The sequence below is a fragment of the Catharus ustulatus genome, chromosome 9 (assembly GCF_009819885.2).
Source record: "Catharus ustulatus isolate bCatUst1 chromosome 9, bCatUst1.pri.v2, whole genome shotgun sequence".
Classification (NCBI taxonomy): Eukaryota; Metazoa; Chordata; class Aves; order Passeriformes; family Turdidae; genus Catharus; species Catharus ustulatus.
Genome location: NC_046229.1, coordinates 20,336,284 through 20,357,698, shown reverse-complemented (window position 1 = coordinate 20,357,698; position 21,415 = coordinate 20,336,284). Strand labels below are relative to the sequence as shown.

At 38.8% G+C, this 21,415-nt stretch overlaps 1 protein-coding gene across 2 annotated transcripts in view; it reads right to left on the bottom strand.

The window, feature by feature from the left end:
- SLC30A7 (solute carrier family 30 member 7) overlaps positions 1-21,415 on the bottom strand; it is a 27,547-nt gene extending 6,132 nt beyond the window's left edge. Inside the window, exons 1-10 of one of the 2 annotated variants that reach the window (XM_033067413.1) lie at positions 21,294-21,415; positions 21,026-21,127; positions 16,805-16,918; positions 15,259-15,346; positions 13,478-13,604; positions 12,559-12,708; positions 10,942-10,992; positions 9,103-9,238; positions 1,366-1,456; positions 314-463 (exon numbers count right to left, since the gene is read on the bottom strand). In XM_033067413.1, the coding sequence (XP_032923304.1) occupies positions 314-463; positions 1,366-1,456; positions 9,103-9,238; positions 10,942-10,992; positions 12,559-12,708; positions 13,478-13,604; positions 15,259-15,346; positions 16,805-16,918; positions 21,026-21,127; positions 21,294-21,373 (1,089 nt within the window). In that variant the 5' untranslated portion in view covers positions 21,374-21,415. The remainder of the gene's footprint in view (positions 1-313; positions 464-1,365; positions 1,457-9,102; positions 9,239-10,941; positions 10,993-12,558; positions 12,709-13,477; positions 13,605-15,258; positions 15,347-16,804; positions 16,919-21,025; positions 21,128-21,293) is intronic. The other variant, XM_033067414.1, reaches the window with a different exon arrangement.

Below are 21,415 nucleotides of genomic sequence, written 5' to 3'. Positions count from 1 at the left end.
TCTGTGGTAAGAAACTCTATCCTAAGAGAACCCTCAACTGTTTTCTTAGTTCCTTGTAGGTCAATATAGATCAAGCCCCTTTGATACACCTGAGACAATTACATCTGTTATTTCCATAAAGTGGCATGAAAAACTAATGCAGAGAGGTACAACTGAGTATTCTGAAATTGTTCTAGACAGCTGGAGCAGGGAAGCTTTTCAAAACAGCTACCAAACTCAGAAATATTTAACCTTCCTTGATAAGAATTACAATGTCACATCATACAACAACCAATTTACACTTTGAGATGTGATTTCCACCAGTAAGACATACCTGAGTAAAAATATTGTGAGTCTGGCTGAGAATCCACCTTCCATCAGCATCAGGAGCTACTAATAACTTCAAAGTCCCAATGTAAACATCAGTACACAGGGTCCAGAAATGTGGATCATGTAAACTGTAGACTCCTTGCAACTGCTGCACCTAAAAATAGAAGCAACTTTTAGAAAGTGTATTTCAAAAAATCATAGTCTGTACAGAAAGTAGTCTGTGCAGAAAGTATTATAAAAGTAATGCATTCTTTTACTTCTAGTTCACTGTGCATTTTGTCGTCTTTTACCAAAATTTCTTATTACTATCTCAGTTATTTTAACGAAGATGAAAACATATGGATTTGTGTCCATGTCATGATTTTCTGTATGTGCTGTGATTTTATACCCTGCTGCATTTACCTTCCATATATATTTTACTGAAACCATTTATGAAAATAGAGGTGTTCACAAGAGAAAAGTCAGTTCTTGGATTTGAGATGGCATTCAGTTAAAACTGCCCTTTTTGCAAATGTGCAAATTTTGCCATGAAACAATTTGTGAGATTCTAACTTTAACAAAAATATATCCATATATCATTTACAATTTTGTGAGGGCTTAGATGTGTCCTGCCAATCCCTTAATTTTTTCTTCTTTCCACTTTCAGCAAACCCTCCATGTGATGATTACAACCCCAACACCTGAGGAAAGGCAGCACTCCTTCAAATGCTTTGTATTAACTTTGCAAAGGCACTTCATGGCATCCTAATAGAAAAGTTAAGTAGAACAGGCCAATTCCAGAGTAATCTTTGTATTCTTATAAATACACTTCCAATGTTATGTATAAGCACAAAATACTTTGGGAGGAATAGCTTCAGTTTTAAAACACAAACTGAGGTGAAGCTACATGCAATTGAGGACTCCGGGATTAAACTGGTACCTCCATTTCTGTATTCTAAAGTACCTTTCACTGGCATTATTGGAAAATCATAAAATATCCTCATACACACAGCTGAGGCTCAGTCAGTCTTGATCAGCAGCTTGATCAATCAGAGCAAAAACAGCTGAAGAGCTCACCCTCTGGTAGCACTGAGGCAGGGCATTTTCCAGGGAAGGAGGAGTTCGCTGCATCAAAATCCCAATGGACTCTTTTAGAAGTGGAACAATACTAGAAAGAAAAAAGGAAATTAGATATTATTACATTTGCAAAAGGTGCAAAGAGCAACCTAAGCTGAGAAATTTTTCTTTAGTTTTTCCATCAAAAGATGAGAAAGTAGCCATGAAAACTCAGTACAGAAAAAGAAAGGATTGACAAAATTGCTATGGTGTCCTACCAGAGGCAAGATTATTTGTCCCCCACGGTTTCCAGAGTCAACTGGTGGTCAGTCACAAAAGATTAATGGTTTAATAATGAGATTTAAGATGAAATCTCTTGGTGTCTTGGAAGTTATACAATAAAGCAGCTGTATAGCTCAAAACCAACTTCAATGGCAAATCATTCACAAACAACCATAAAAATACTCAACTGAAATTGGGTTTGCTTTTGTGTTTGGTTTAAGGCATATTTTTCTTATGAACTAAGATAATAATGGGGTTCTCATAAAACAAAATTATTGTGGAACAGTCCAGCTACAACAGAGTTATTTTGTCAGACAACTTGGCATATTCTGGAAATGAACTAAGTGTAGGGTCTCATCCAAGCTCAAGGGTTAAACATTTGGAAGCAATTAGAGGTTCCCTCCTGGCCAAATGGTCTTGTTTAATCAGCAAACTAAGAAGACATTTAATACCCTTTTTTATTATTATTACTTTTTGGTTTTTAATAAAACCAGGCGACCAGAAAGCCTATACCCTAAAGCTACTACTAATAGGTTATACTCTAAGTATTCAGCATGGTGATTTTTTTGTTTAGGAGTAGTGCACCATGTCTGGTTCAGTAAAGCATTCTGAAATTTTCAAGTGGATGACAAATATCTGTAGCCCAACAGTAAAGCTTAAATAGCAAATTAATTTCAAGAACATACAAGTCACCTAACATTCTGGACTGAAAGTGATTCTATATTTCAGAAACTGTAAGCTGCATTTCAGAGTTCAGCACTGGCATCACAGCTCCAGTACATGGAGTTATAGGATTAAAAGCACACCTAAAACATTTGCAAGAAATTAACTGAACCAGTTGTTAAGGACATTGCAGAACCTTTGTTTAAAATCTCATTAAGTGACGAGGAATGCATGGCACAGACCAGCTGTGTATTTGCAGATGTGAACAAATGACCTAATCATTTTTTAAAAAGATTTTCCATTTGGACATGGGGCAGTGCTGGCTGATGCACTGCTCAGCTCACTCCCTGGCTAAACTTTGGCCAGGGTGGGAGGGAGCAAGAGGCTGCGTGACTCTTGTATAATGAACCCCTGGAAAAACCACCACCCTAAAATTAAATCTTCTTGCAGGCACAAAGGTTGTTCCAGCCAAATTCACTGCCTGGTGCCCTCCTGCACATGGCCTCCCACGTTTGCACTGCCACCAAGGCATCAGTTCAGAAATAGGAAGAAGCAATTAGGGGCAAGAGGAGTTGCCTAAACTAGACCTGTCATCAAGACAAACATTTAGCAATGCAATAACTGTCAATCTGTCCAAAGGAAGCTTAATTGGAGTGTCACATTCTGCAGTGGATTACAGAAGTTTAGGGGAAAAAGGTTCTCTTATTAATGGACCCATCTCACTAAATAATGTCCATGTCACAAGCATTACATCAAAGGGAGCTGGAGCTGCCAACACACTCCACTGATGAATTGATTTCAGTTTAACTCCCTATTTAAAATGCAGGTTTGCTTCTTAATAAAATCCTTGAAAGACCAATACACAAGTTCAGGATGCAAAGTGAATGCAAAAATTTTGAACACTACTCCATTCCCAGAAATTTAACAAGGCCTCTCTAGCATATGCATCCAAAGGTTTCAAAAACCACACACATACAGGCTGCATATTTTTTCCCAGGGAAACAACTAAAGGAATAGAGAATTGAGTAGTCTGCCTTTTTATTGAAACATACCAGTAAAGTGAGAAAAGCCATGAAAGAAAGCTAACAGAAATGTCTAATTTGTATAACTTATTTGCACTATTTAATAAAACTGATCTGCATTATGTGATGGAAGAGAAATTAACTGTAAAATATACTTGAAGAGACAGGCTATGAAACAAGAACATCCTAAAAGTCCAAAGAATAGAGGTAAATCAGGATGTGGCTTGATACTGTTGGTGAAAGCTGAAGCATATCCCAAGTCACACCTTCTTCCTCTGTCTTAGAGCCAGCGTTAAGATACAAAGTTTTATCTTTTGCAAAGCTGAAAAGCCAAAAGACAGCTGCAGTGATGTGACAGGCCCTCACAAATGCTGTTCAGAGCAAAGGCAGCCATGGATGCCCCTCTCCACCCAAACGGATATTAACTCCTGGTATCTTACTGTAAGCCAAACTAGCACAACAAACAACAGAATCCAGTTTTATGATGCCTGTTGTTTTCCATTGTTTCATGCATACTACTGAAGTACAAAACCTTTAATTTAAAAACCAGAATGCCACAAAGTATGCTCTTTTCTCAAACATTAACTAAAACCAGTATTACTTAATCACTAGGAAGCACTGGAAATATCAGTTCCATTTCATGTGACTGAAGAAAACATAAGGGAAGATGACAAACCAAGCTGGCTGAAAATACAGTGAGAGATTTTGACCAAGTTTTCTCTTTTTTTTTGCTTAGTCATTAGTGAAAAAAAAAATTGGCTGCCTCCACAGCAACTATTGCACTGATGCTTCCCCCCTTGTTTGTTTTAATTTGTAAGATTATTGTGGAAAACAAATAGTACTGAATTGTCACCAAGTGGAAAGCTTTCTCATGCATAAGCAGTCAGTAAGTTTTGCTATTAAAGCAGACACAATTCCATTACTTTCTGATTACCAAGCCTTAAATCTAAAATATCACATTCTTTTACAAGACAATAAAACTTGAAAGAGGAACTAACGCACAGCAAGATTTGGAAAAAAAACATACCCTCTACAAAAGCCAGAAAAACCAACGCAGCTAATGTTACAGCACATCACATTTGCACATACACTGTTATTGAAGAAGTGAAAGATGTTCAAACAAATCAAAACAAACTTACTATTGACATGAATCTGATAAATCCAGCCTGCCACTACTACACATGGATGGATTAAAAATTAAGAGTGAAAGCATCAGACTCTTATTTAAACTGCATCACATTCAGATAACACTCATGCCCATTCCAGTGCCATCCTGTTTATGCCTTTGTTTTTGTAGGCATAGCCAGCAAGACCCTGCCATTGTCATGATCTTGGACTGCAAAGCTGAAAACAGCTCTGGGTAAAGAACCTTTTAGACAGACATTGCACTCAGAGCGTAGCAGGAAATTCATTCAGTGCTCTCAGCACTACAGAAAAGAGGGGGGGGATTTGTGACAGGTTTTGTGGAAGGTAAACAAACATTGCTAAGGATCAAGACCAGCCAGGGTTCTTCAAATATCACAGCTCAAAATCTACAGCCAATTTTCCAAATTCTGGGGTTTTTTTCCCAGCCACCATCCATACCCCCAGTGTGAAGACTGTTGTTGGCCTATTTCAGAACTTTAATAAAATTTTTTTATTAGGGAATGGCAATTTTAATCAGGCTGCAAGCTTTGCTCAAGACAAGGAGCACAGATTTAACATTTGCTTTACTGATTTTGAATTCTTTGTTCTTGTAACAATGTAGCACGTGAAGCAAGGCTGGCAGGTACCATTACCCTGTAAATAAAGGTAGTACTTGACATTTAGCAATAATGGCTTAAAATAACACCAACAACAAACACACTAGTGTGGAGTAGTTTTGCTATAGAAAATTCCTTCTGAATCTTAATGAAAGCAGCAGTTCATTGAAAAAAAGTGATTTTTTTTATACTGCTATGCCCCAAACACGAAAGACCTCAAATGTTACTGGCACCCCCTCCCCCAAAGCTCTTTCATATTCTGTCATGTTCAAGCAGCTCAAGATTCTATGCAAAAACTTATGTAACCCATGGAAACAATCCACTAAATGACTAAAGTAAATTGCCTCATTTCTTTGACCACTTAATATGCAGTTTGCATGCTCTGTGCAATCTAGTATCAGATTTAGTCTACTGTGCCTTTCTAGAAACATGTGGGTCTAATAGTGGTTTAGGACAAACTTGATTTATACCAGAGTTGCGGCTTTTGCGTGGTGACTAGTTTCACATAGCTGACTGAAATACTAAAATTGCTTCAACATTTCAGAATAAGGCTTAGAACACTAAGGTTAAAAACTAAATGAGTATTTAGCCTTAAATATTAACAGCAGTTCAGAGACTTGGGAAATTGTTTACTGATTTAAGGCACATATAACTATGTGAACAACACTGGAAAAAACTTGCAGAGTGTCAGCCTAAACTACAATAAAATAGTCAAGCTTTAGTTTAAAAAAATTAAAATGCTAGACAGACTTGTCTATTTGAAGCACATCCTATTTATGCTTCACTTGCATGAGACAGTACAGAGTAATCGAAGAAAGAGCCATTAGGTATTAGTGATTGCATCTAGGAAAATTCAGATCCCACATGGGATGTTCACTGTGCAGTCAGAATGTTCTGTGCTAACTCATGAGCAGTTAGGCAGAGAATGTCACTCTATAGCACCCTTAGCAAAGGATCACAGGAGCAACAGAGTAACTGTGTCAGCAGCTGACAATTTGCACTAATTAGAGATGTTGTCTACAAAAAGGCTCAACCATTTATTTAAAAGCACTGCTTGACTTCTCTGAAGAAGCACTGCTTAACCCTTCTGCACATGCAGAAGGCAAAACATGTTACAAAGTGGAGTCTGTACAGCTTTGCACTGCACCAGTGAGTTTTTTAGTCATCTTATGCAGGTATTTTTGTGATTTCTTTGGAGAGTGTGGCCATCATTTCAGAAACCTGGACAAAGAAGACCCACTAATAGGAGCAGGCAAGGCTGAAATAAACCAGAGAGAACTGCCCAGCACTAAAGCAAGCAAACAATATAAAATGAATGAACAGTTATCTCACGTAGCCACAAGCAATCCTGGATTAAGAGCAATGATTTTCCTCTGCATTCTCATGCAATAGCTTTGATATTCCACTGGTTCCCCAGACACAGTTCCATAAAAGGCAATAAGGACTTCTGTTCTGCCTTTATCCCTTCTTTGTACACAAAAGTATCACAGAAAGAATACAGGTTAAAAAGGAAAACAAAACCCCAAACAAAATCCAACTAAAACAAACTAAAAAAATTCCCACAACAAAACACTGTAACAAAACAACAGAGAAACAGAAGTCCTGGATCTAACCTCATATACTACAAACTCTGTAAGCAATAACTTGGAGGATACAGTTCCAATAAGGGGGAAGTCACCAAACACCATTAAAACTTTTGAATTACTTTATCACACTGGATTTTGCATCTCTGGCTCAAAACTATGCTTCTTGTATTACAGCCACAAAGATCCTGATTACAGAACAGATCCTGATTCTTAAACACACATGAATGGGGTCTGTTTGCTGGGGCACACACATACACACTCTTAATCCACTTTACCTTACCAAAGTTGGTTTAACAGTAAAAGGGACACAAACAAAATCGACAAATATTCATTTGAAACAGAAGATAATTATTTAATCTGAAGCCAAATTTACCCCCAAAATTATTTATCAACGTTTCAAATTCGATAGAAATCGACAGCTACTCCTGTACTAGAAATTGAACATCCCAGTCCTTCCCACCTCAAACCCACAGGTATCCCATGAGCAGACAATTTAAAAAACCCAAACAAACCCCAAAACCCAAATGTACCCCCCCACCCCCCAAACTAGACACAGCTCTTGCCATTATCAATTTAAAGTATTTTTGCAATATTATTCCCCTCAAATTTTAAATTTCACAGAACTTCAGCAGGTTTTTTTCTCCAGGTTAGATTTAGGTGACTTTAAAAGATTAAGTGCAAAACTATTAAATATCCAACAAGTATCACCTGGGCTCCCATATTACTGTTACAGAAGACCATTTTATGGGAAGATCTGAAAACCCTTTTGCACTAATTCTTAATTGACACTTCAAACACAACATAGTGAAGAATAAGGCAAAATTAACTGTGGTTTTATATCTGGAAGTGTAAATGAAGATTACTAAAGTCAAACCCCACAAAAAGGGACTCAAGTTCTCAACAGCCATCTGAAACTGCCAGTCATCTTATTTATGATCTTAAAGTGCATTTCAAGCAAAACCATCGATAGGTCAGTCTGTTGGACTGCTTAGAAAACAAATAAAATACCAACACAAAACTACCCAACTCTGCAATTAGTGTTTGCTCCACTGATGTGCCAGGAGGTGTCAGTTGGCAGGCTGGCTTCTATCAACTATGATGCAGCTGACTGCACTGATAGCAGAATTATTCTACTGATCATTTATAGCATTGTGGACCAACAAATTAACATTACAGGCATCAGATCAAAAGACACATCAAATAGTGAACTTCTCCAAGTATTTTCAGCATAGAACACAGGTCTCAAATGTTCCTTCCATCTGTGCTAGCAAACCTATAAACAGCATTATTATGACACCTCTATTGTGGAATTCAGTGTTATTTCAACTACTGTATGAATGAAAGAAATAAAAGAATTGTCATTCATGTGGTATCTTCTGCTGTCCACAAAGCTGGACCCTTAAAATACAAAGTGTATTGAAACGTGTTTTACTCAGCTACTACCTCTACCTCAGCAATAGTCTCTTCCCCCTTGGAAATCTGCACATTTTCTTTCCCATTTTTTGAGATTTCAGTACTAGAAGTAGCTTGTAATAATTTGCCATTTATAAAATTACAGAATGCTGAAGTCAAAATCTCCAGAGTTTATATTAAAGTGGTGATTTAACAGTGATTTCTAGCACAGCCATTTCTGTGGGTGTTGTGTCTGAAGCCGGCTGCCCTACTTTGACTAACAGGGAGATTCACATCAATAATCCTGTGAATGCTGCCATGCACAAGCCATAAACATGCCATACATGGTATCAGCAGAAGTAGCTGCAGCTCATCAGATGACACTCACCACTGCTGAACAGACAAAGGTGTTCAGTCATTAGGTTGTAAGTGGAGTTGTGGCACACTGCCCTATGGCACCATTGAAACTGCTGCCAAAAAAGCCTCATAACATCACTGAATGAAATATTTGCTTGACCAGTCTAATCCAAATAGCTTCATATCCACAGTGATCTTGGTAAGAAACAACTGTGAAATCCAGAAGGGATAAGGATATCTCAGAGGCAAATACAAAGGAAAAGACAGTTCTTGTCAAGATAAGAAAACAAAATTAAAACCTAGCAGCCTTGATTCGTCAAGGACAAGGGCACATCCTGTGCCAGCAGTCTCAACTCTGCTGCCCTGAAACCATTCTGCTCCATTTACTGGAGTACATTGGTTTATATAAGCATGTACTAAATACAGAGATGAAGCTTTCTACGGTTTGAACCTGAAAGACATTTTTGTAGTATTATGCAAAGAAGGACAAAATACGCAGTTTTAAGAGTGAAAGTTGTAGCAGTAGAAAAAGGAAAGACAGCTCATGTAAGAGCTCACCAGAATGGCTGGAGAGAACAGAGGTAACACACCACTCTTGGAAGAAAAGCAAATATAAGTTATTAGCATAACAAAACCCCTTTTTCTTCTGAGCTGCAATTTCTGCTGTAACTAGCATAAAAAATCCTACCAAATACCAGTGATAGCAACACTTACCTTACACCAATAAGCAGAGCTATCAGCATTGAACAAATAGGATCTGCTATCATTAGACCATAGTTCTGCATCAGTATAGCAGATATGATTACACCAATACTTCCCAGCGTGTCTGCCACAATGTGCAGAAATACACCTGTAAGAGATCAAGTGATACCATTACAACTTGCTGCTCTTAAAGCTAATGGAGCATTTCAGAGATGTTTTGCAGAAAAGAATTTCAAGAACTAAATATGGGCTATACTTTTAAATTTGTGGTCAGTTTTGGGTCAAGCACACAAAGATTTTAATGTATTTGTAGAATATGGGCCATTTGAAGAATTTAAATTCTGTTATGCAGTTAGCAGTAATGGGTATTTCATAGCAAGGCTATTAACTTGAACAGTAATTAACAACTGCAGCTAGACGTTTTTCATTCAGTACCCACCCTTATTATAGTACAGAAACCCATATTCCCTGATGCCTACAGTAGTGAGTTCTGTGTAAGATGGACAGACTGTTAACAGGAACAGTTCTGTAAAGCTTTGACATGTACTAATGTATAATTGACAACACCTTCCAGAAGATATTTGGCAAAGAAATTCAAGACAATTAGTTTTGAGAATTAAACATGAAAAGCCTTATTCTGAAGAGTAATACTGCCTTCAAGTACAAAGGAACACGTACTTTGCAGCTAGTCAAAATTTAGCCTTTGGAGCTCTCTGCTGGCAGTGACTGGAAGTCACTCAGAAACAGCTTTTTGAATGCAATTCTCCAGACAGGTGAAACCTCCTCTTGTAAAAACAACACACCACTATAAACCAGCTCTTTGGAGATTTCTCCAAGTCTACATTTGTACTGGGTCTGGCTGGGACAGAGCTGGACTTGTCCACAGCAGCCTGCATCAAGACCTTCTGTTTCTTGTAACTCCCAGCAGGAAGGCTGGGGTAGGCAAGATTCTGGGAGGGCACAGCCAGGCCAGCTGATCCAAACAGACCAGAGGGACATTTCATCCAACACCATGCTCCCCAATAAAACTGCAGTGTTGTTTTTACCAAACAGCTGCTGCTCAGACTTCCCTAGGCATTTATTGGCTGGTGGGATGGGATTGCTTGTGAGTGATTGTCTTGACAGTGACTTTCTTCATATCACTTGGTGGGGCTTTTCCCTCAGTATTGAAAAATTAGAATAAAATCAGGTCTTTTTAATATGCTTCAATTAAAGTGAGTCTTTCACCAAAAGACTGACTTTCAAATATCTTCAACTGAAGTACTGAGTATACATACATACAATACAGTGTACTGTAAATTCTGGAAGAACTTACATCTAAATTATCCATAACTAATGCTCAGGAGATCAGGGACTACAATACCACTTCAAGAAATTCAGATGCATTGCCATCTGCTCAAAACCAACTCTAAAAACTTGATAAAATGCAAGTTTTAAGCTCAGGTACTCTTTAACAATTATATAAATCTGCATTATATCAAGCTGCATCTTTGTGTTATAGAATATATATTGCAATTAGGCTCCTTAGCTTTCTGCTTTTAACCACTCTTTCCTAGTTCTTCATTGATTTTTCAGCATCAATAACAGAAGCTGAATCCCAGCTTTCAGGATGTCTCTTTAACTGTGTGTACACTGCATTACATTTAGACTTCTGTGAATGTCTCAACAACTAGTCACACACAGGATACAGCAGAGCTGTTTACAGGAAGAATGGAACTTCATTAAGTAGCTCCTTTATGAAAAATGTGGCATTTATCCAGAGGAACCCTCTAGAACAGGTGTGTGACAGACCCAGGCAGGCAGGCAGGCTGTGATAAAACCAGTAAACCATCATACTTATTCTCATCATACCTTGTAAAATCTGTTTGCTGGATCCAGGCATTACTTCAAGGGAATGGTCATCTGTGAAGGCAATTATTGACACATTAACCTAGACAAAGGCTCTCTCTAGTGGTCCTTCTGTTACACTCTTCCTTTCACAAATGTCTTGGACTGACAGGCAGATCACAATGACCAGCTTTTACTCAAGATATTGTTTTTAAATGCAGCAATTAAGTTAGAAGTCTATAAGTGCATTTTTCAAAATATAGCATTGCTTTACACAATAGATTTCTACATAGGTATATATATATATATAAATAAATTATTTATATTTGTTCTTAATTAAACAGGTAAGACCTTGCTAGTATATAGCAAAATAAGACCCCTCAAGAACCCAAGCCACAAACACAAGCCAGAAGAGTAGGTTCAAAAAACTTAGCTAACCAGAAATACTTCACTTGAGCAAGCATTTATACCGAATGTAAAAAAAAAAAAACAAGAATAAGACTTGGAGAAGGAACAAGCAAGTAAAAAATCTTCTCATCCAAGCAGATTAATGCCTCTGTAGCAATAATCTAAAAGATGTTATAAGAAAAACTTGTGAGAGAACAGTAAAAGGCTTCCAGTATAAATATACAATAATTTACACAACAGCTGATTTGAATATCAAACTGCACAAGACAGATAACTACATCCACTGGTCTACAAGGGTGGGCCAGGAGGAAGGCAAGGAAGAGGCAGAAGCAGGGAACTCCTGTTTTCCAACCAGATTCCAGGAGAACTACCGGGAAACAAACACCAATTTTCTAAGAATAGCAAGGAACGGACAAGTAAATATTTTTATACTCTTTGTCACCTCCTGTCTGCCAGCTCCCACACTATTCCCTGCTCTGAATGTGCACATTTTGAGTGACATCAGATCTCGGTTTATGGCTTAGACAGGAAGGATTGACAACCCTCCATTACCACAAGGCTTTCATTTGCATTGCTTCAAATAGGTGGTACCTACACAGTCTCTCCACCCACAGTGAAGGCTGCTGGTTTTACATTTTACATGAATGTCTCTTCTCAGATTGTTTGGCTTCATAGAAAAGATTTCAGCATAGCTAACATAGCAAGTATCTTTTCCATAACCATCTTAAAACAGATTACAACTACACAAAATGGGGAAAATCTTATCTGAGATCACAAACCAAGTACAACTAACAATCCATATGTATATAAAGTTTACTGGTTCATTTTTTCTAATATCTTGAGTAAAATTATACAGAAAAAATGCAGAACAATAGCAAAACCGCTCAACTTTGTCAATTGATTTTAATGAAAAAATGGAAACAGGGCACTAGATAATTAATTTCACTATATTGCAATACAGCTGTTCCATCTTTTGCAACACATAGCATTACAGTGCACACTCAAAAACCAGAGGTAAAGCAAAATCTTTAAAACCTAACATTAAAATTACTGCAAGTGAAACACAAAATGAGGCACAAAACGTGGTGGTGGCAGAGCATACCAGACATTTAATGAAACCACTTCCATGTAAGATCACAACAGGCTGACAACACACTTTTTATTTTTCAGTAAGTTATTAATTGCAGATTTAGATTGAGTCAGGATGGTCTATGACATCAACTCAGTACTTACCATGACAATAATCCTGACCATGAGAGTGCCCATGGCCATGACCATGAGTGTGTCCATGGGAATGTTTATGTTCATGGCTGTGTCCATGATCTCCGTGACTGTGCCCATGGCTGAGACCACCATTAAATAGAGAATGGCTGTGCTCATGCCCTATAAACAAATATCACCATCAGAGTGAATTTATGAACACATAAATGATCAATAAAATACACTTACATTTGTTTCTCAGCTACTCAAAACCTACTCATCTTTTAGGTCTTCTAGTAGAATTTGGAAAAGGTATGCTTCATTAGATATAAGCACTTTAAAAATAGCTGTTTTAAGCAAGCAGAAATTGACTGTCATTTGCAGATTAAAAATTCAAGCTTAGATTGCTGCCTAAAGACCAAAGACTATGTTCTTCCACCAGTCTATATAAATTTATATGTTAAGCTCAAAGAGAGACCCACAGGCTTTGCAGAAAAAAAACCTCATAGTGTTAACCATGTGTATTTAGGCAAATAAATACTGCATTTAAATTCAAAAGATACTAAGTTGAGAAGCATCTGAAGCAGAATCATCTCATGCTTAAAATTCGGTTTAAATACTATTTCTAAATTTTCCAGCCAGAACCTTGCTTAAGTTTGTCCAAAAAGATGCTCTGCAAATCTCAATAAGGTGCAGGAGAGTGCATGAACTCCAGAAAGCAGCTTCTGGACTCCTAGGTGCTCCAGTTAATGGATATTAATATGAGGAATACAACAGTGGTACAGCAGGGCTGGTAATAAAACACAGAAGTCAGCATAGCAAGAGGTCACATACACATTTGGCTGGGATTGTCGTTACCAAGACATCAAATGTAATACTGGGGCTCTCACTGGGGGACAGTACGGCCCTGGAACACAGGCTGCCAGGAAAGGAAACAGAAAGGAAATCCTACCAGAGCCATGTGAATGCCCATGACCTCCATGCTGAAAAACAAATATTCCTATAAGATTTACAATGAATCCCAGTATAGAAACAGGAAGAAGTCTCTCATGATGCACATCGGGAGGCTCAAGTGCTCTCTAAAAAAAGAAACAAACCAAAAACCAAATGTAGTTTTACAATCCTATAACATCATTAAAAGGCACCACAAAACTACTTAGATACAGGAGCATTCTCATACATATAGACATAATTAAAAATTACTGAGGACTTCCAGTTTTTGGGATGATACACAGACCAATTCTCAGTGTCTGAAAATAAAGTTCTATTATTAAAGCTGTGAAAGTACAGAAGAATGTTCTGAGAGTCTAGCTCAGTTTTAGCATAAAATTTGGTTATGCTGTGGGATGTGGCTCAACACCATCTGAGTGGTGGAACACACCAGGTTTGTTCCAGTATGTGGATTGCTCAAGTCACCTATGTAAGACTTCTAAGCCTCTAGAATACCATTTCTTCCTTTGTCCTTAGAAAGGTGAGGCAATGAGGGGAATGAAATGAAGACTCAGAACAAATTATGACAATTATTTTTTAGAAATTCTCAATTCTAGATTGTTTTTTTTTCCAGTTCTTTTTTACCCTACTTCCTCTGAAATTTTTTTTTTCAGAGACATTATAGACCTAATACAATTTGCATCTGAAGCTAAGTGTTGATGAGTGTAAATTACTACTGACAGAGGAGAAAAACATTTACCATCTCTCCACAAGGATGAAAGGTACAGCCAGTAAATAGTAAGACAACAAAACATTTAGCACAATAAAATTTTGAAGTAACAGAGAAAGAGAGATACCAACACAAGCAAAGAGAATACTTAGCATGGGAGCTCAGATCAGCAAGAAAATTATACTTCAATATTACCCTTGACCCTGTCATGGTTTTTAATTTTTCTAGTAAGTTTTGCTCCTGTTTCTAGATTTGAAGTTTTTCCAGGCTTTTAGGGAATTTCAGCCCAGTTTTAACTGATTTTGAAGTATTTAGAAGCCTATCAATGTAGAAAAATCTTTAATGTAGAAAAAGCTCTTCCCAATTCTGTTAATAAAAGAAAAACTCAATAGACTTCTCTGAACTAGAAGTCTAAACAAATTTATAGTGTATTTCCCATTAAAAACTAAAAGCATTAATTCAAGCTGATTAGAAATAGCTATCAGTTTTACTCTTAATCCTTGATGTTGCCCTTAACATCTAAATTTCAATCTTGAAATTATTACCTGAACCACCATATAAAAAAATTGCAAGAAAAGAGCCCTTGTAAATGCTTCAGCTATTACTACTTGCCATTTATATCAGACTTCAAGATTTGGAGAACAGTGCTCTTTCTTTAACAAGCTGGTCAACTTCTCAGCATGTTACTCATGACTAACTTCTCTTAATGACTAGTTTGGGCCTTTCTTTCTTGGCCTCATTTTTTCTTTAACAATGAGAGTGAAGACCTTTCTAAGACATCCTTAACTGGCTGAAAAAAAAGGACAGGCTCCATCTCACAGAATCTTAACACATAAACAAAATACACTATTTAAGAACCTAGTACAAATACACTGAAAAAGCTGTGTTTCTCTGTCATTAAACAACAATTTCAGATGGCCCTATTCACTGTTCAATTCACAGACTTTTAATCAATTATGAGCATAATTTGAATTTTCAATTCATAAATTTCAAAGATTTATTACTATTAAAAATAAAAATGTTTGTCCATATTAGTTATAGAATGTAACAGTGTAATTGATTTCATAACATACCTCAACACCTTCAGAAAAAATGAAGAATGCTGTAAAGATGAGGAATAAACCATTTACAAAACCAGCAAGTACTTCTGCTCGAACATAACTGCAAGAAACAACAAAAAAAAAAGTAATAGCAGATATTACCACTTTAATTTAAATACTGAAAATTAGAACTTATAAGACTTGAGTGCAATCTTCTATATCTCAAACAATTACATTACACAGGAATTTGCTAAATGGAAGATGGCATAAAAATTACAGATGAGTATATAAAACTAACTACTTTGTACTTTGACAGAAACTACCTGATCCAGATTACCCATTCCCTGATCTAGATGAAAGAAATCTTTCAATATGTCAAAATCTTTCCACTTAAGATTATCTCTACTCAAAGTTATAGTATAAATGTAATTTCGAAGCCACAAACTAAGATAAGCATGTGAAATCTAATCAAAGCTTTCTGGTGTTAAGTTATGTTTAATATCAAACAGACACATATTAATTTGCTTCCCCACTAGAAGGTGGATTTTCAGTAAAAATTTTAAGTAGAAATTAATTATTTCAAACATCAAATTTTGACAATAACAAACTGGCAGGTGTAGAATAAAATGTAATTTCAATGCAGCAAACATCAGACTTAATGAAGCGTGGCTGTTCTCTGATAAACGGAACACCAGCTGTTTAAATGCTCAGCAGTAATTAATACAGAACGTGCTTTCACTGCAATTAGTTCATGGTGCAATTCTCTCTAAATTGATTTCTATGCACACTGGAGCTTCCACCTAAATTAAACTGTGCTTTAAGTTTCAAACTATATGATTCACACTTAAACAAGGCAGCTGAAGCTAAATGCTGGCAGGTCAAGAATGCTAAGGTGATAGTGAAAGGATAGGGAATGGAACCCACCAACTCATTTGCTGGTGATCAGTATTATCAATTAATAATATTGTACCACCAGTATTGTTTTATAGGGCACAACTGCCATGTTCAGTGGAACCAAGTGCCTGTCAAATGCCAGCTGCAGCAGGTAAATCCACCAAGGGCAGTATGGGATGACACACCTCAGCCTTGAGGATCTGTGTGAATGGCAGTCACCATTCCAAATCCTGCTGCTTCTGAGAATAATGCCTTATAATCTCCAATGCAGCATCACTGAGACTTGGCTCCTTTCAGCTGTAACTTTCTGTTCCAAAGCAGGAGTGGGACACCAGCAGTCTGGGAATCCCTGTAATGCTCCTCACTGCACTGTGAGGACAAACTCAGGACGTGGCTGTTTGTGCCATTAATACATGGCAATGCAGGGCAACTTTCTGCTCTCTAACTTGTTTCCATTAGTATGAACAGAGAGATCTTGGAAGTGATAAGCCTTCTTCCCAAAAGCAGTGCCTTCGTATTTTTATTATTTCTATTAACTCAGATGTTTACATAGCTCACCTTGAAAAAACCCTCACTTTCAACATAGTTTTCCCATGTTCTGCAAAAAATCTTTTGTTTGTAAGTGAAAAATTGCTACCTAAACATTTACTATAGTATATTAAGGTAATATCCTGAAGTTTCTTACCCATATGAAAATGCATCGTTTGACCTCCATTTTGAAATAACTGAAGCTGCTAATCCCGCCAATAGAGCAGTGCAGTCAAAAAACATATGAAAGGAATCTGATATTAGACCTAAACTGAAAGAGAACAGGAAGAAAGTGTTATGTTCAATATACTACATGTTGGGTATGAAAAAACCCCTCAGACATTAATCTTTTACACACTTGCAGAATCTACTGTGTTTCTAAGCTTCAGGCATGGTATTGCTGACACAGAGGAGAAATCCACACTTCATCACCAACACAAATAAGATGCCAAAATTGCTTTTTTCAGCATAGAGAAGGCACTTTGGAAGAGTGCTTGGCAAAAAAAATCCTCCTAGCATATCATTTTGGTGATAGTGAAAGGTGACTTCCACAGACACAAATCAAAACTCCTGGAGCAGATTTACCGACAGCCACATCTCTCATCAACACAATTCAACTTTAAATCTTTGCCTTAGCAGTGGCAAGGCGCTGACTAGAAGATACACAGCTCTGAGATCTAGAAGCTAAAGGAATCAGAGGCTAGAGACCGCATCTTAAATGGCTTATTTCAAAGACCAATGCACAAGTGTTTGTCAATCTTGACTGAGAAACAGTTAAAGTCAACCAGCATGCTAAAAAGTTCAAAGCAACTTAAATTAGTTCATGAGTTAGCCAGTCAATAGAATTTGTATCAGTTTTTAAGCTATAGGTAAACCTGGGTTAACACCACACATGAGCGTTGCCAGTTTACCAAGTTACTCATGAACAGGTTCTGTAAGTCTGCAGGGAAGTACCTGCATTGAAACAAAAACAACAACAACAACAAAAAAAAGGTTCACATTTTAAAAGACATTTGATAGAGAGGTACTGTTGAGCAATTGTTAATCAACAGTTCCAAAAGTTCATTTTCCCAGTTCTTTGGTTATCTAAGAATAATTACATACACAACTCAGTTCTTGGAAACTGAAGCACAGGAAGCAATTACTGGTTTAACAAGTTCTAGAGGATAGACAAATAATCACCTTGAAGTCAAATACAAAGTTTCATTAGCCAAAGCTCCACCACCTCACATGAAAAAGCCAAACCATTTCAGCCTTACTGAAAACAATTACAATATTAACCTTAAGCGTTTCAGATGAAATGCTCAACAGTGGAAGAAGTGGGTTTGAAGGGGAGGAAGGAGCAAGTGTCTTGCTCTGTGTATTTATGTACATGGACACATACAGAGTTATACCTACACACAACATTAAAGGCAGAGGGATGATGGCATGGTATATTGTTCTCAGGTGCTGCGGCCACCAAAGCAGGAGAGATGAAGCTGTTCTGAACAAACTTTAAAACAAGATCCATAGGCTGAATGCCTACAAAGCAGCAAAATGGAACTGCTATTGAATTCTTGAAGGGTTTTGGTGATGTCTTCCCCCTCCCCAAAAGCAGGTGATATCTTTAGGGAAACAGCTCATTTTAGGTCTGGTTCTGAGCAGTTAGGAAGATTCAGTGAGGGAAAAAACCCACCCACAAAGCACACCAAACATTCAGGTAGAAGGTGATTAGTGACAGTAACCCTAAGTTGTACTGATTATGAAATGGACGGAATAAGAACAGCTAAGCCGAGAGAACTACTGCTTTCTGAGGTGTTTGGGTTTTGCTGGGGTTTTTTTTCTTTTTTTTTTAATAGAATCTTCTGGGAAAGAGAAGTGTATAAGGACTGCTACTCTAACAAATTCCCATACAAGTTCTAGAACCAGAAATCATGCAGCAAGTTACCATGGCACTGCGCTCACACCTGCAAATCTCACTAAGGCAAGACTTACCTTAAGTGCAACACCAATACAGCTCTGCTGCTTTCAAGACCTAAGCTAACAATTCCAGGTGGCCAGAGGCACGTGGATTTATCAGCAGGGGTCAGCAGACTGCATCTGCAATGCAATTCACCTCCTGGCATAACTGCTCTGTATCATAGGTACAGCTACAAGTGACTGAGCTGCACAAATGGCAGGAAGCCTGGTAAGAGACCGATCTCATTTCATCTGAGGCTTTTTTTAAATGACCTGTAAAGTAACAAGACCTTAGAAAAAGTGGGTGCAAAATAATTACTAAAGTAATCAATGATCCAGTCAAAAACCAGCAATACAGTGAACCACCAGCAACATGGGATGCATGCAAGAGCTCTGTAAAATCAAATACATCATCCAGAGTGATGTGATCTAGAGTAGATTAGTAGAAACCCTGTACTCAAACACACTGTGTCTAAATAAAGGCACTTCCACAGTTGCTTTAGTTTAACATCAAATTAAACAAATGTGCACACATATCAAATTTCAACCTTAAACAAGCAAACAAGCTCTCAGCCAGCAAACTCGTGACCAGTGACAGAACTCGAGGGAAGAGCATGAAGCTGAGTCGGAGGAGATTGAGATTAGACATTAGGAAAAGGTTTTTCACCCAGAGAGTGGCTGAGCACTGGAACAAGCTCCCCAGGGAAGTAGTCACATCACCAAGCCTGACAGAGTTCAAGAAGCATCTGGACAACACTCTTTTGTGAGTTCAGGAAACAATCTATTTGGCAAATAGAAGCTCAGGGGAATTTCTCATGCGAGGAGCAATGGAACTGTGTCTTCAAATGACAAAATGAACCCTATAGCGTTCCTTGTTTGCTTGGTACATGTTTGCTCTTCCAAGACATGACCTATCTGCTTTGACTGAAGACATTCCTCAGCATATTCTCTAGTACACCTCTCTGCTAAGAAGAACTTGCTAAGACACCGTTTTGCTCTAGCCCAAAATCTAAACTTAGAGATACCCAGAACTAGTGACTTGAAATACAAACAAAAGCTTCAACTAATGGTTATGCAGTAAATCCTAATTCTCAAACTCAAGTATGAATTAAAATAAGTGTCTTCTGAATTCCAATATGCTATATTCTGCAGTGACAAAGTTCTGTGTCATTAAAGTTTCTCAGTTTAGTTATCTCATATACAGGACCTTTTAAGGTCACTCAACCAAAAAAAAAAGTTACTTTTGAAAGACAGATATCTGAACAAAGCCACATGAATGCAAAGCTCTTTACATTAGAATAGCTAAGAAAAATATTTACATCTGCTGAATCATTAGAAAAAAAATCCATACTCAAATAGTCAGACCATGCATTCAATAACAACTCTCACACAACTGCAAAGTGAATTAACATCAAAGCCAAAACCAAACACATTCAAAATGGTCTGAGTGCTGCCAAGACAGTTTGTGCCCATGCCACCACTGCATGTTCTCTGGTGCCACAGTAGCAATTACTGTAATCAAAGCTGAGGATTTTATAGTGTCATTTGAGAGATTCAGAACAACATGGCAAATACTAGGATGCAACCGTTTCCAAATTCACATCGCTGCATTCACTCAGGACTTTTAAGAGCTCCAGTAATTTGTGTACAAATTATAGCTTTTGGGTAAGGAGGACACTGCTGGACTTGAATGACATTTCCACACCAGTCCACTCTGAACTGAACTATTAACAGAGACTGAAATGTCATCATAGAACACTTCTCTGTCACTAATGAAGCATGACAGAAATAGTAGCACCACTGCCTGTTTTCAACCTTTATACTGTACACCAGTACTGAAGTTATTCTGCATTTCTTCTTACATCTTGCTACAGATTTTTCAGTGGCAATTCAGCCTTCCATTTCTTCCACTCTTGCGAATTTTGGTGCTATGTAAAGTACGACTCAGCTATACAGGGATGTGTCAAATCCTGTTTCTCTCTCGAGGCAAGGATGCTTGAGGCAGCGATATCTAGGTATCAACCTACGGATAAAGCCACACTCCCCAACAGAGGATCTCGGTGGCAAGCAGCAGCTATAGCCCCAGAGTCCCGTACATCGGGCCAAGGCCAGGCTTCCTCCTCAGCAAAGCACCGAGTATAACAGCAATTCCAAACAGCATTCCTCCGCAAGGCTCCGAGTCGCGCCTCCCCGCCGGAGCGCCTCCGCCGTGTCGCCGGGACCCGGCAGAGGGGACGGCGGCGCCGGTCCAGCCCACGACAGCGGTCCCGGTCGGGCGAAGCTCTGCAGCGGCCCCCAAGGCTCTGCCGAGCGGCCCCTCCGGACGGCGGGCCAGCAGGCCCGGCGCCGCCGAGAGCAGACGTGGCACTGGCCGGGCGGGACGCGCCGCTTCCTGCGCGCTGCAGCCGCGCTCGCCCCGCCGCGCCCCCGCCCCGGTTACCTGTTACTCCAGATGCCGTAGAGCAGCTCCACGAAGGCGAAGGAGAGGTTGAGACAGAGGAAGGAGAAGAGGTTGCGGGAAGTCTTGTCCGCCAGGATAGACCTGTGCACGGAGCACACCACGGGTCACCGGCCGCCGGAACAGCGCCAGGAGGCCGGAGTCGCTCGCCGGGCGGCCCGGGCGCTCGGCACCAGCCGGCACAGCCCCTCGGCGGGGGCTCGGCCGCGGCGCCGGCAGCTCCCGGCCTGGCCAGCTCTGGGCCACTCACCTGAACCAGCCCGACACCTTCCTGAGCAGGTTGAGCCTGGGCGGCTTGTACTCATCGTCTTTGATGGAGAGGGGCAGCATCTTTCCGGCGGCGGGGCCGCGGCGCGCCGGGCCGGCAGGACG